The sequence below is a fragment of the Anabas testudineus genome, chromosome 14 (genome assembly GCF_900324465.2).
Source record: "Anabas testudineus chromosome 14, fAnaTes1.2, whole genome shotgun sequence".
In the NCBI taxonomy this organism is placed as follows: domain Eukaryota; kingdom Metazoa; phylum Chordata; class Actinopteri; order Anabantiformes; family Anabantidae; genus Anabas; species Anabas testudineus.
In genome coordinates, this window is record NC_046623.1 from 10,914,751 (window position 1) to 10,928,438 (window position 13,688).

The 13,688-nt window shown below is 39.7% G+C and overlaps 2 protein-coding genes across 3 annotated transcripts; one reads left to right on the forward strand and one right to left on the reverse strand.

Annotated features, from left to right (window-relative positions):
* Positions 1 to 179: 179 nt before the first annotated feature.
* Positions 180 to 6,240, forward strand: LOC113169625 (glucose-dependent insulinotropic receptor). Of its 2 annotated transcripts, XM_026371192.1 has the most exons (5): positions 183 to 844; positions 2,708 to 2,768; positions 3,358 to 3,575; positions 3,687 to 3,888; positions 4,025 to 6,240. In XM_026371192.1, the coding sequence occupies exons 2-5, from the start codon at positions 2,747 to 2,749 to the stop codon at positions 4,714 to 4,716; spliced, it is 1,134 nt and encodes a 377-aa protein (XP_026226977.1). In that variant the 5' UTR covers positions 183 to 844; positions 2,708 to 2,746; the 3' UTR covers positions 4,717 to 6,240. The 2 variants fall into 2 exon arrangements, with proteins under 2 accessions (XP_026226976.1, XP_026226977.1); XM_026371191.1 differs by having other exon boundaries at positions 180 to 844; positions 3,358 to 3,888.
* A 997-nt stretch (positions 6,241 to 7,237) lies between these two features.
* On the reverse strand, positions 7,238 to 11,263 carry LOC113171011 (dual specificity protein kinase CLK4-like). Its single transcript, XM_026373362.1, has 12 exons — positions 11,122 to 11,263; positions 10,438 to 10,532; positions 10,022 to 10,181; positions 9,508 to 9,574; positions 9,285 to 9,398; positions 8,970 to 9,136; positions 8,556 to 8,650; positions 8,328 to 8,457; positions 8,149 to 8,231; positions 7,966 to 8,045; positions 7,493 to 7,583; positions 7,238 to 7,417 (listed from the first exon to the last, which is right to left on the reverse strand). The coding sequence occupies exons 2-12, from the start codon at positions 10,447 to 10,449 to the stop codon at positions 7,238 to 7,240; spliced, it is 1,179 nt and encodes a 392-aa protein (XP_026229147.1). The 5' UTR covers positions 10,450 to 10,532; positions 11,122 to 11,263.
* Between the last annotated feature and the right edge of the window lie 2,425 nt (positions 11,264 to 13,688).

The following is a 13,688-nucleotide window of genomic DNA, read 5'->3' on the forward strand; positions in this document are numbered from 1 at the left end:
CTGACATGTTCATAGTAAAACCTAAAAACACTTTAAGAAGAGGTCTGTCAATGTCCCTTGCACCTCGCTCATCACACAGCAAATATCCACAATGTTAACCATTATTAGTACAAAAGCAGTCATTGTAATTTACTCTTCAGCTGTATGGTCAAAGAAATACAGTAGTGAACACGTCAGGGCAGATGGCTCAACTTGATAGGAGCTCTACTGTCCTAGGTTGGAGTGACATCATTCCTCCTCCTCTTCTTCTTCTTTTTAACTGGCAATGCACTACTGGGGGACATCTTTGACAACAGCGAGAGTGTCACAGCAACAGGACAGGGTCAGTGTTCAGGGTTCAAACACAGGAGGGGCTGAGGATCACAGAGTTGTGCGCAGCAGTCGAATGACACGCTGGTAAAACTGCTGGACGACCGACACGAGATTCCTAGGGGAGGTGAATGCAAGTGGAAAGATAAGTTTGTTGCTTCTCTCTCTTTCTCATCCTGTAAAGTTTCCACTGTCTGTTAGAAGTAAATGTATGCATACAAAGACTAAATATTTAGTTATCTACTTCCCCTATTGTTATATATATATATTTTAAAATAATCACAGGTATGTAGGATGTAAGTCACTGTAACTTTAAGATTCTTTCATTTTAATATATTAACACACACACACAGACTCACCGAGCTCCCAGAGAGAAGCAGTTGTTGCGGTTTGGGTGGAGGCAGAAGAGCGAAGCCACGCAGTAAACACAGCACAACAACATGGACAGCAGCCGTCTTTTTAAAGACATCTTCACTCTGACACTGTCACAGATGCCGTCAGTTTCAGGCTGTCAACCACAGATCAGACGTGAAAGGTAAAAAGTACACTTGTTTAAGCAAACCCACCTGTTGACTGTGGCTGGTACATGGACACAGGGAATAACATGCATTTCTGACCAGTACATTAAGCATTTACTTTACACATTAATTAAAGCATTTCCTCAGAAAAAAAAAACAGTTTAAAAGACAACTTTTAACTTCTTGGTTAACCTCATCTCTTGTGAAGCTTCCCCTTTTTTACAGCTGTGGCTAAAATGACTGCACAGTTAACACAAAGTCACTTAATAAAATCACATTAACCTGCATAAAACTCTACAACATGGGGCCTGACTACAACTATTAAATTTTAAGCGAAAGTTATAAATAAGGCAGTTGAACCGCTGTTATTACAGCAATGTTTGAATGTGATGCCTGCCTAATACATTTTTAATGTTTAGAATAAACTTTGGTCAAACTAAAGTTTATCAGTCTTAATGATCTAATTATAATTGTACTACATCTGCTCTGAGGGAAGAAAACAGAAATTCTTGTTAAATCTGGTTGTAATCAATATCACTCACATGAAGTCTAACAGTGTACTACATCACATACTACATATACATGAAAAGATGATTGAACTGGCTCGTTTTTACAGTCACGAAACTTTGACACCACTCAAACTCTGCTGCAGACATCACCACCATCACCTTAACAATCCTAAACAGGTGAAGAGCTTCCTGACTTGTTATGATTCCAACACTGGAGAAGTCCTCGCTTTGTTTTAAAACACCCAGATGCTCCTTCAAACCAATTCCCAAGCGCAGGTGGAGTCACAAGAATCCGTCACAGCTAGTGGAGGATGGCGTTGGCAGAGGTGTAAACAGGATCGAGGCTCCCTGGGTGCTGCCGAGCCCTGTGCACAATTACTGCTGACCCACGCTTTGTTTTGAAAGGTCCTGAAAGGTCTAGCAGGGGTGAATAACATCCCTACATTGTGTGTGTGTTGGAGTTTTGGTTTGTTGGGAGGGAGGGGGCGTGAGTGGTAATAAAAAGAGGATCTTCCCTCTCAGATTGATGTCAACTCATGTTGAACCCAGTGAAACTGTGCTCTGGTGCTGTGGGCTGGCTTGGAGTGTAGTGTAGAAGTGTTTAAAACTCTTTAGAAGCTCCATTACCTTGTGCCAGTACATTAAAATTCAAACTTCTTAAGACAAGCCAACAAATCATGGGCTCGGACACGATCAAGACTAATAATTAACCAGTTTAATTTTAGATGGGGATGCTCCATTTCTCGTTTTTCTAGAAATATTTTCTCTCAATCCTGTAGCTGCAGCTAGTGTAAGAAGCTGGTGTGACGCCAGATGATGTTTTGAGTGTGTGCGGCCAGGAAGCGTCATTAGCCAGATCTATTTGTGTGTGTATCCTGGTGGAAAATGGTCCCATCATGCCAGATGTCTCTCCCAGGGATTCTAGGGCCACAACAGGACGACAGCCAACAGGTTTAGAGTTTACCTAAGCCCCTTCAGCTCATAACTGCTTGGGTTTTATATCGATGAATGATTTGGGGTAAAACCGTCAGTAGTTCAGACAAAACAGGTTCATGTGAAGGGGTTTTAATAGCACATTAGTATTTTTATTTGTCACTGTCATCAGTGGAAGTATGTTATGTCAGCACATGTTTTTTGTGGATATTACACTTCCATGCACTTATTCTACATTTTTAGTTTGCATTTACAAATCTGAAGGGAAACTTTGATAAAAAAAAAAAAGTGAACCCAGAAATACACTTGAAAAAGAACTTGCAAGAAAAAAGGCTATCTAAGGGCTAGCACTTATTTTATTAACTAACGTTATTTATCGGTTTACCAGTTGTGTAAGATTTGGTACTCTGCTTTACATTAACAATAATATTTTTTTAGAGGGCCAGCAGACAGAAAGCTGGGACACTGGTCAATCCTATGGAGGCAATAACAGCAACAGGTGAGTAGTGGAAGAGTATTTGTGTGTTTTATGCTCTCGCTCTTTCAATGCGTGTGTGTGCGTGTGTGTGTAGGCTCTATACGTGTGTGTATGAGGGGAGGAGACAAGTGAGATCTGCTGATAATGCTGTGAGTGTTTCTGTCCTTCTGCACTTGTTGAAGGGATCTTAAGGACACACACGAGACGACTGAGTTTGAATAAACGTTTTATGGACCACTCAACGTTGATCAGCGTGGAAATATAATAAGACACTGGATTAACATAACAAGAAGGTTTTGAGGTTCTTTATCAAAACAGTTTGATGCTACTTGAGAGCAGGCACATGTTTATCAGCTGCAGGAAGATCTTTGATATGATCTTTGATATTTTGCCTGTATCTTTTTCACAGACTCAACTTTTCTTAAAGTTTAAACGTAGTTTGTTTTTGAGCATCTGTTTTTTTGGAATTTCCTACATTTAGCTCTGTGATTGGCAATCAGCAACACACTGATTCTCATTGAAGCAGTGTCAACAAATCTCAACTGCACACAGGCTTTGTAAATTACCTTAATTTCGTTTCATATCAACATGTCATATTTGACTGGACCAGTGGGCACTGAGACCTCAGCTACCATGATACCTAACTATGTAGACAACAAACCAGCAACCCGACGCGATGTGATGGGAGTGATCCTGAGCATCACTGCCTGCCTCATCATCTCCACAAACCTGCTGGTGGCAGCTGCTCTACTTAAGCTGCTCCTCAAAAAGAGCAGCCAGAGCTGGTGCTTTGTACTAAACCTGGCACTAGCTGACGCGTTGGTGGGTGTAGGTATTACCGGCCTGGCCACAGAGGATTTCAATTACAATTATTCAATTCAGAACCAGCACAACCACACCGCTATTGACACTCCAACAAACACCACGCTTTCTGCTCAGGGCAAGACTCGGTGTTTGATGAGGATGGCCTTTGTCGCATCGCCATGTACGGCATCCATCATGTCCATGTTCCTGATCTCACTTGATCGCTATGCAGCCATCAAGATGCCCCTACGATATTCCCTGCTTTCTGGGAAAGGGACAGCAGCTGTGTCTTTGCTGGCTCTGTGGATCAGCTCTCTTGCTGTAGGATTCTTGCCAGGTGAGACTTGTAAACTTAAAAATATCTAATTTATGAAGTAACTAAAGCTGTACCACCACAGACACCAGTACATTCAACATTTGTTAGTGTTGGGGATGTAGCAACAGTGTAATAACGCATATCCTCTGTCCCTCAGTCATGGTGCAGCAGCTGCAGACAGAGGGGTACAGTGGCTTCTGTGCCTTCTTCTCTGTCATCCAAGAAGTGGGCATCATCATCTTATTCAGTGCATGCTTCTTTCCTGTCCTCTCTGTGTTCATCTACATCTATCTGGACATCCTGAGGATTGCTTGCAGCCACCAGAAGCAGATCAGCCAAGTTAGACAAGCAGGCTCCAGGACAGCTGACGACCATGGCCATCAACATTATCAGCATCATCACCAGCTTCTGCAACTGAGGAGCGGTTACTGGAGTCATGTCAAAGCCCTGAAGATGGTGGCAGTGCTTGTGGGCTGCTTCTCAGTCCTCTGGTGCCCCTTCTTTGTGGTGTGCATAGTGCACATTCTGTGTAAAAGCTGTGAACTCACAGGTGTATTAGAGAATTATCTGTGGCTACTGGGACTGACCAACTCTCTCATCAACCCTATAGTATATGCCTTCTGTCAAAAGGAGGTGCGACTGCAGTTAGCAGCCATGTTTTCCTGCTTCAAACATGGCTGCTCATTGACTTCTGGACCACCAGATGTCAAAGACAGTGACTTGCAGCCACCTGTACTGACTCAATCATGTGTTTCTGGTGGTGATGCCCTCAACCCTTCAAAGTCTCAGCCAATTACCTGTAATGATGAGTCTCACACCGTGCCGCTATCTGCTACAACTAGCATGTGAAAGAAACTGGGAAATGATTAGAGACACCAAATGATGCTTTTGCAAAATGCTTTTATATACCCTAGACTGGATTACAGTTTAGAAATAAAAACAGAAGTCCAAGTTATAATTACTAAACGTACAGTGATAACTGTACATAATTCACACAGATTTGTCCATATGTCACACATGCACCATTTTGCAACAGACTTATTTTGCTGCCATGCAGCGCTGTGGGCTCTCAGTCCAGTGTGCCCCAAATCCCACAACTAATAATTATTTAAAATATTAAAGAATTTTCTCTCCATTTTTTGTTTTGCTAACTATTTATATTCAGGTCTTCAGTACGGATGCATTTGTAAATATATGTTGGCATTAAACAAACAAGCATGTGGCATTCAAAAACAATTCAGGGTTATTTTTTGACATGTCTTGGCTGTGTGTAATTGTTGGATGAAAGCGAACCTTCATTTTGTCAACAATGATTAGATGGTGTACTATAACAATACAATACAATACAATGGTAAACACACGTACGTCCCCTATATTAACTTAGATTTTTGTCCAAATGACTGTAATATGTCTTTGCCATCAGCATTAGATATACTTTATGTTTAGATCTAATTAATAAAACCAGCCTACTAAAAGCTAAGGTGGTAAACAATATGCCTTCTAACCATCATCACATCAATATTTTTGATTTGAACATGCATTTGGACATTATAGGAATTGAAGATTTAGAATTTAAGATCTGCCAGATCTTGTTTTGGTGAGCTAACTTATGAAAGAAAGGTATCCCACACATTGAACAAAAAATTCTCAATCAGTTCTAAAGCAGACACATCAAAAGTCTCATCAACTCATGAAGGTAGAAATTTCCACCACTGTGCGTTTATCACTAAAAAATAAGCAACTCTTTCTCTTATATTTTAGTCCCACCTCTTCTCTAAAAAAACCCACTCTTTTTGTCTTTAGATTTGTGACATCTCTTCCGTGCCAGGTAAATTAAGCATGATAAATCACAGATAACACACAGCAATGGTAATGAGACAGCCTGGAACCCATGGCATTACACATAAACTTGGCTCTCTGACTCACTTTGTTTTATACAGCTTTATTACATCCATGGGATTTAGTAGCTTTCAACCGATGGGTTTGAGATAGTAGATGAGTCTGCTATTTATCTAAGTGGCTGCTTGCACATGTAATATTTTATAGCTGGGCAACTACTCAGTCATGGAAACTTCCTCGGCTGCTTGAGTCTTGATAAATATTGTTCGCTTTATATGTCAGAAGTCTTTATCAACAAAGCAGTTATACCAAATGATGTCTGGAATGTCTATGTGGGCTTAGATAGCCAACATTTACTTTAGCATTAAGGACTACAGTGAATTCATAAAGTCCAATCACCTGAGCTGGAAATAAAGCCAAGGTACCTTTGTTTGTCTCATCATGCTGACAGACACTGAGCAGTGTCTTTTCTTCTTTTACAATGGAGAAGGGTCTGTGGTTTTAAGTTGGGACAAGATACATCAAATGTGTGAATAAATAATTCAGCGTCTTTCTTGTTTTTATAGTTTTGGCCATTATTTCTTCAAAAATAGTAACATTATGATCACAAAATTAATTCCAGAGTAACACTCCAATCACATCTCCAAAATTGGTCTACTATATATAGTATACTACTGCTACTACCACTGCTACTACTACTTTTTCTGTGTAATGCTGTGTTATAGAAATCTCTGAATTTTCAATTTTACCTACAGCTTAATGAAACAATGTAATGTTTAATGTTCAGTTTCTTAGACACTTACTTCAGTTGAAAAACTAAAATGAGAGAACAACAATACTTTCAACAGCAGTTTTGCTCCCTACTAAGTATTTTTTTTTGCCTTTGTTTATTTAGGGTAGTTTCACTAAGAGGCTGTCGATGCAGAAGTTGACCACCACCACCCTAGTCTGTGGCTACTAAACACTCCACTGAAACAGCTGGTATTAAAGATGTAACTGCATCATAGTGGTTTGAAACACAGATATTTCACTTTTCCCAACATGATTCAATGTGGGACCGAACCTTCTGGTTACTGTACAAGTCGACTTTTCTTTGCACCAGGCCCCCACTGCACTACATGCAGTAGCATTACATTATTGTATAAAACAAACTAAGACACAGAAAAATGCTGAGTCTTTATTAAAACGATGAATAAGAATCAGTGACGTAAATTGCACTACAACTTGACTTTTGACAATGACGTGCAGAGTGTTTAATCATGCAGGGATGTAAAAAAATGTATTTCAAATGAACAGGAATGCTCTCCATTATCATGACATCAATAAAAAATAATCCAGATGAGTAAAGTTACAGCCTGAGGTAGATGAAATGTATAGAAATATACAGACAGGTGACAGCTGAAAGAAAAAAACATAAAGTTGTCTTAGTAATCATCGCAGGACTGGTTCCAGCCAAAAGTAAGGTAATATAACTAATTACATTCAATAAACAGTAATAACTAATATGTAATATATTACTTTTGACAAGTAATTAGCCCAAAACTACGTGTGTGTCTGTGCTGCACCGATGCTTCTGTGTCCTCAGTGGGTTGAAGAATGGGTGCCACAGCGCCTCGTCCATTGTGATCCGTCTGGTGACATCATACTGCAACATCCAGGTGAGCAGGTCGAACAACTGCACCTCCTCCTCGGTGCCGCAGCGCATGTATTGCTGAGAGACAAACAGTTACTGTGCTTTTCCTTTTTAACCACCCGTACCTAATAGTTAATTGGCCAATTTGTGTACCTTGAGTGGTTTACAGTGTTTCTCAATGTAACCATCAGAGTAGCTCTGCTCATTGCAGCTCAGAGGCTCGCCGTGCGCAAAACACTGCTTTCTATACACACACAATAAACATGAATTACACAGTAGTTAGTAGCAGGTAAGATATGAACAGGATTATTTTTTTATACTACTACTGCTATTACCCCACCACTACTTTATATGTAATTATGAAAAACACATTTAAAAAAATCCTTTATAAACAGAGAGGCTACAGTAAGTTATCTATATCATCTAACATAACCTTAAAAACTTCTATTACCATGGACTCTGATGGACACAGTACTTGTCTCTGCTGTCATGTTTTGTTGTTTCCCTGCAGATAAATCTTTTATTCTTTCATTTTGTTATCAAAAATTTATTTTTTTTTTGCCTTGGAGCCTTGTGGAACTTTAGTGACTGTGGGGAAATAATAAATGTCTATGTGGGTCTGTTACCGTGTCTCTTTTAGCAGGTGGGAGGGGATTGGTCCAAGGAATTTCTCCATCATGGCTAGATGTTCTTGACTGTCATGGGTCTAAATTAAGAGACAGGGAGGTCAGAAGGACATACTACTATTTCTCTCTTCCTTTATGTGTGTTTGAGAGTGAGAGAGAGTGTGTGTACGTGTGTGTGTATACTGGGAAGAGTGTGTGTCCCAGGTAAAACTCCATTAAAATGCAGCCCAGACTCCAAACATCACACGACTGGTTCCAGCCCAGATCTAAACATAAACACACAAAGGTCGAAAGAAAATACATTATACATTAATTCTTGTGGCGACACTTTTAATATGTGTGTATGTGAATTGTTTGTGTACCCAGGATAACCTCTGGAGCTCGGTAGTGGCGTGTTGAAACTAGGGATTCATGGTGTTCATGGTCAAATATAGCGGTCCCAAAATCCACAACTTTGACATCCAGACTCCTCAGTTTCCTCACCTCACACCCCTGAGACACACAAACACGTGCTAAACAAGTGTTTAAATGACAGATCAATATATTATAATATCAATATTTTAAAGTTTTAGTCACTAAAACACTTTTACCGTCTCATTGTTGTACTCCAGGTCATAGTCAGAGCAGACAAACAGGATATTCTCTGGTTTTAAATCTGTGTGGGTCAGCTTGTTACGATGAAGGACTGTAAAACATTGTAACATACATTGTAATTGTGCATTTGTTAAAAGTTAACATTCAACAAAGTGAGATGGCCAGCATGAATTACCATTGTTAATAGTTTTTTCTCTATTAATTTAAACTATTAATTTAATTAGTGTGTGTGAGGAAAGTTTCAGAGTGGTGACACTGTTGCCATGAGTTGCGTTTGAGTCAGGTGTCAGTGGACTTACGGCTGGTAGAAAAGTTGTTAAACACAAATACAATTAACTTACTCACTTGTAAGTCGCTTTCGATAAAAGCGTCTGCTAAATGACTAAATGTAAATGTAAATGTAAACTTACAGCAGACTGCTCTGAAGATTTGAAAGGCCATGTGTCTGATCTGCTCCACACTGAACGGCAGGAACTTGTTTTGTCGAAGGAACTCATAGGTGCTGGGGCCAAGCAACTCGAGCACTATGCAGATGTGACCTTTGTGCTCAAACCAGTCTAGCATCCTCACACAGGCACTGGCAGGAGAGAAAGAGAAGCAGTCCATAAACATGAGGCGTGACGTATGAATAACCACGTTTATTGGTGATGTCAGGATAAATTATTATAGTTTTATTTAATTACAAGACATCCAGGACTTTATTGGTCTGCTGCAGCTACACTCACAATCTGTTGTCGTCATCCAAGCTGTTGATCTCTTCCAGCACTGTGATCTCAGACATCGCAACTTCGCCGAAACACTCAGTGTTCTTCAAAATCTTCACAGCAACATGCTCATTTCTGGTGAACATATATGAAACGGCTCAACGGTCAAGCCATTCATTAGAAAGATAAAATATCTAAGCAGTGAATCCTATAATTAGAAGCTATGGTCAAGGTTGAGGCTTACGTGTCTCTATCAATACACTTCAGCACTTTTCCAAAGGCTCCTGCTCCCAACGTGGAGACAGCCTCATCTGGGAAAGACAGATACATAGGAATGAATAGTTTCCCCTTTTTTCTTTCACCAGAACACAAGACAAATATTTTTTAAGTAATAAAAAAGAAGTCTCTTGCAGTTGAACTACACTCCAATGATACACAAAACCCTCCAGTCAAACTCACACTGGCTTAGTATTCAAACCACTTTTAAACTTGTTGGCAGCGATAAATCACCAACTAGAACATTTTTGCTGAAAAAGAATTTGGTGTAGAAATCAGGAAGTGTTACCCAAAGCTTTCCCTCTATGCAACATTTGCACCTGTGAAGCCAGTGAAGTGAATGTTGTACCAGAAACCTATTTCTCTGGAGTTGCTGGTGGTGTGAATACAAAGCTGCCTCCATGTTTCCATGTTAGAAATCAACACACCAAAGCTAGGACAAGTAAAAAAGGCAAGCCAAGATATATGTAGGATTTAAATACATCTTTCTTTCAGCACAAGGCCAACGTGATAGACAAGGTGACCGTCTTCTTCATCCCCACAGCGCTTTCCATTGTGACTCTTCTGGACTGCATCGTCATCTGCGTTGACAGGGTTGTCACCAAGACAAGGAGATTCAAGCTGGACCGAGTTGTCATCAGGCTGAGTTGGGTTTCAGACACAGGGAGGATGAGGTGATGAAGGCGTGTGTATGTGTGCAGTGGTGGAGGTGGTGTTTGACACAAACAGGTTGACAAGACGACATATGGAGAAGACAGTGCAACAGTGCAAGAGTAAGTTGGGGGTGGCCACATTATTAATTTTAGTTTATCTGGAATAGCAACAAATGCCACATGAATACACAGCCAGACAGAATCAGATAGAAGGAGGGCAATAAACAGGAAGAGGACCATCATACCAAATTACCCATTTCCTAGTAGGTGCTGTGTGTACACTGGTTGAAGCTTTCAGTCTTTCTGTCAGTGCGGAGGTCTGGTTGATAGTTTTCACTGTCTATCAGCAGAAAGAATGACATGGAGGTGATGTGTACTTAATTCAAAATACATTTATAAACATAATCAAAAAACCTTTTGTCAGAAAAACATGTTGATCTATTAATGCTCAGACCTTTCTTTAAATTTGATGAAAGGTGGCACCACTGATAGCTGTAATTAATTTGAATCCATGCTCTTTCAACATAGATTCACATGTAAAGACTATTCCCGCAAAATTCAAAGTATAGTATTTTCTGAAGATTCAGAACTTCATTTAAAAACTGATTTGAAAATATTTAGCATTAACTTTGCTTCTTGCAGGTTTAATACAATCCATACTGTTAATATGTCAGTTTGTGATGGCATGATTACCCTTAGCATGCAAACATGCACAATATATAAGAATTTGATCAGCTTTCACAGAATCTTAATGGAAATTTTGAGACTCGGCAAACAGCAGGTTATCCCTAAAGGGAACTAAATATCATTATAATCAAGATGCTTCATTGTGTATAAAGCTCGATTTATAGACTCAGCAATGAACCTGTACCACCAATTAAACAGAACAGAAGGGTGAGCATTTTGAGTTAAGAGCTCTGTTGCTGTACCTGAATGAAAAACGTCTTCAGTGGCGTCTTCCCTCTGTTCTCTGCTGTTCTGACACACTTTGTAGAGGCAGGTATGTTTAAAATGAACCAAAAGGAATCCAACAGAAAAATCTGGCTGTGGAGAAACATGCAGGAACTTCACAGCTCTGCCCCTGTGCTCTGCCTGGTATTCAACCCCTCATTCCTCAATGCCCGTGATCTACAAGGACAAAAGTTTCCCTGTCTCCTCAACCCCTGATGCCCTCTTCTCAGTTTTCAAAGCTATACATAGTGTAATGTTCCTCTAACCAAAAATAAAAAACAAAATGTGTCTCTCCATCTCCAGGTCTTCCCCTGGAGAAGGTTTACTTACAGCCTCCATAATTAGCAGAGAAGCTTCCACAAGTGTGAAAAGAAAACACATAGCTAACGATCCCTGTGCGGAAATTAGGTTTTTAGAGTTGTCATCAGATATGATAAAGTAAAACAGATTAGAAACAAGACTAACTGGAATCAGCACATCAGTAGAATTAGTTTGTACCTTGACTTAGATTATGTTCATTTATTCAAAATAGCTAAATCATTTTCATACACAGACACAGAGCAAGAATTACTGAAACCCAAGCGTATACCGTGAGGGGATTCTTTTCAACATTAAGTCTGTAGTGTAGTTTTCTGTCAGCTGAGCAGCATACTGTACTGTATGGAGCTCAAAATAAACTAGTGTTACCATGGTCATGACAGTGAAGGAACATGCCACCATTGCAACAGAGTGAATCTCTGATGTGTTCATGCTACTTTTTGACACAATAGGAATCTTTAGCAGAAGTGAAAAAGCAACACATCAAGATGTGGATTATCAGACCGACAGGATCTACTACTAATACTTAATGCATAGACTTTGCTGGTTTTGATCTAAAAATAAGAAAAAAGTAGAATATTATTAACCTTATCTTCTAAACTCTGTCAGACCTTCAGGGGTGATTTACACCTCGGCATCATGTCCACAAGTTTACAGTTTGCAATAATAAATGTGATGGTATGCAGATGCATCCTACTCACTGGGCCATGGGAATTACACTTGTAAATGCCTCTCGCTTTCTCTTTCTGTGCCTCTTCCACAAATAGCGGGCATGCCATATATAGTGTGGGCTCCTCTCCCTCTTTGTCATTTCTTATTCATCTTTTTATTTCCTATTCCCCTATGCCAGAGTATATCGCTATGTCTTTTTACCTTTGCCACAAAAATGACAAATAAGCAACATCTACAACTTGCATAAGTAGCCAGATTTGTTTCAAGGAGGACAAATTGAAGAATTACCCCTAATTTTATATAACCTAAGGCTTTTTACATGGAAAGGGAAATATTGACATGTTTTGGTTGACTAGCATATGGAACGCCAAGGGGCTTTGCTTTTTATAGCCAATAATGTGTAGGAGTGTTACTCGTTCCAGAGCCTCCTCCTCCCTCATTCAGGAATGGATCTCAGGCTCAGCTTTCTGTGACGGAGTGTAAATCAGGGCTGAGGACGACTCAGTGCTGCTGACAACATGCAGGGCTGTTGTCACTCACTTAAGATGTTTCAGCAATCACTGCTCAGTAACCACTGCCAGGAGTGTAGCATAGTTCACTTTGAATATATCTTAATAGTATGTCGCTGGAGACACAGGGCTCATTCTGACTGCAGCTACAGTTTATGTAAATGCCTTCAAAACTAGAGTGGCAAGATTTATGATATGGTATATGGATTTAGTCTTAGACTTGGATGATAAACTTTTGTTTTGCTTTGTTAAGAAACTAGTGACTCTGTAAATCCTTTGTACTGTAGGGAGTCCCACAAGGATCAAATCTTGTCCCCTAAATATTCTGTCATTTTGCTTTTTAAACAAAACTTACTTTTACTTTGTCTTTTGCCATGTTCCTCTGCTATTAAGAACTTTTTCATTCAAAACCCCTTGTGTCTGGCATAATTGGGTCCTCCAAACATCTCTGTCTGTAACATCAAGATGCTCCAGAGTTTTCTTTATCTGCAGTATGTGAAACATGGTGCTAGAAATGTGCCCCCAGCCACAGCCTCATCTGTTTACAATACCATAGTATTGCTATAATTTATATATTTATAATTTAACCTAAACTTACTCAGTGTTCTATTGTGAATGTTAAATGATCAAATACAAAGTGACTGACTGCTATAATTGGAGACAATTATTTGTCCCTATCAGCTATAGTTTGACAGGTCATTTGATAAGGCTGGAAACACATGAAATCTAACAATAGTCTTAAGTCTGTAAACTGACCCCTGCACACATCTCCAGCAACGAGCACTGTGCTGACCACACTTGACTCTGTACTGTACACTGTGTTCATTAATGCAGCATATTAACACTGTGTTTTTGATATAACTACTAGATTTATTTAGCTTGTTGTACTGTATTGCTGTTTTCCACATGATCGTCACTGGCAACTTCACTTCAGCTTTCATAACCCTACACTGATCACTGATCATACCCTGGTTGATGACAGAGAGATTCCTGCTGCTGCTGCTGTACGTCACTTATATTACTGTGGTTAGTGAAAGTTTGTATCT

Excerpts from the sequence above, each read along its gene's own strand:
- LOC113169625 (XM_026371191.1), top strand. The coding sequence starts at position 2,747 with ATGGAGGCAATAACAGCAACAG. Across the intron at positions 2,769-3,357 it reads GGAGGCAATAACAGCAACAG|TGGGCACTGAGACCTCAGCT; the intron begins GTGAGTAGTGGA and ends TGACTGGACCAG. Across the intron at positions 3,889-4,024 it reads TGCTGTAGGATTCTTGCCAG|TCATGGTGCAGCAGCTGCAG; the intron begins GTGAGACTTGTA and ends TCTGTCCCTCAG.
- LOC113171011 (XM_026373362.1), bottom strand. Across the intron at positions 8,458-8,555 it reads TGGAGTACAACAATGAGACG|GGGTGTGAGGTGAGGAAACT; the intron begins GTAAAAGTGTTT and ends TGTGTGTCTCAG. Across the intron at positions 8,046-8,148 it reads TGGGACACACACTCTTCCCA|ACCCATGACAGTCAAGAACA; the intron begins GTATACACACAC and ends CTCTTAATTTAG.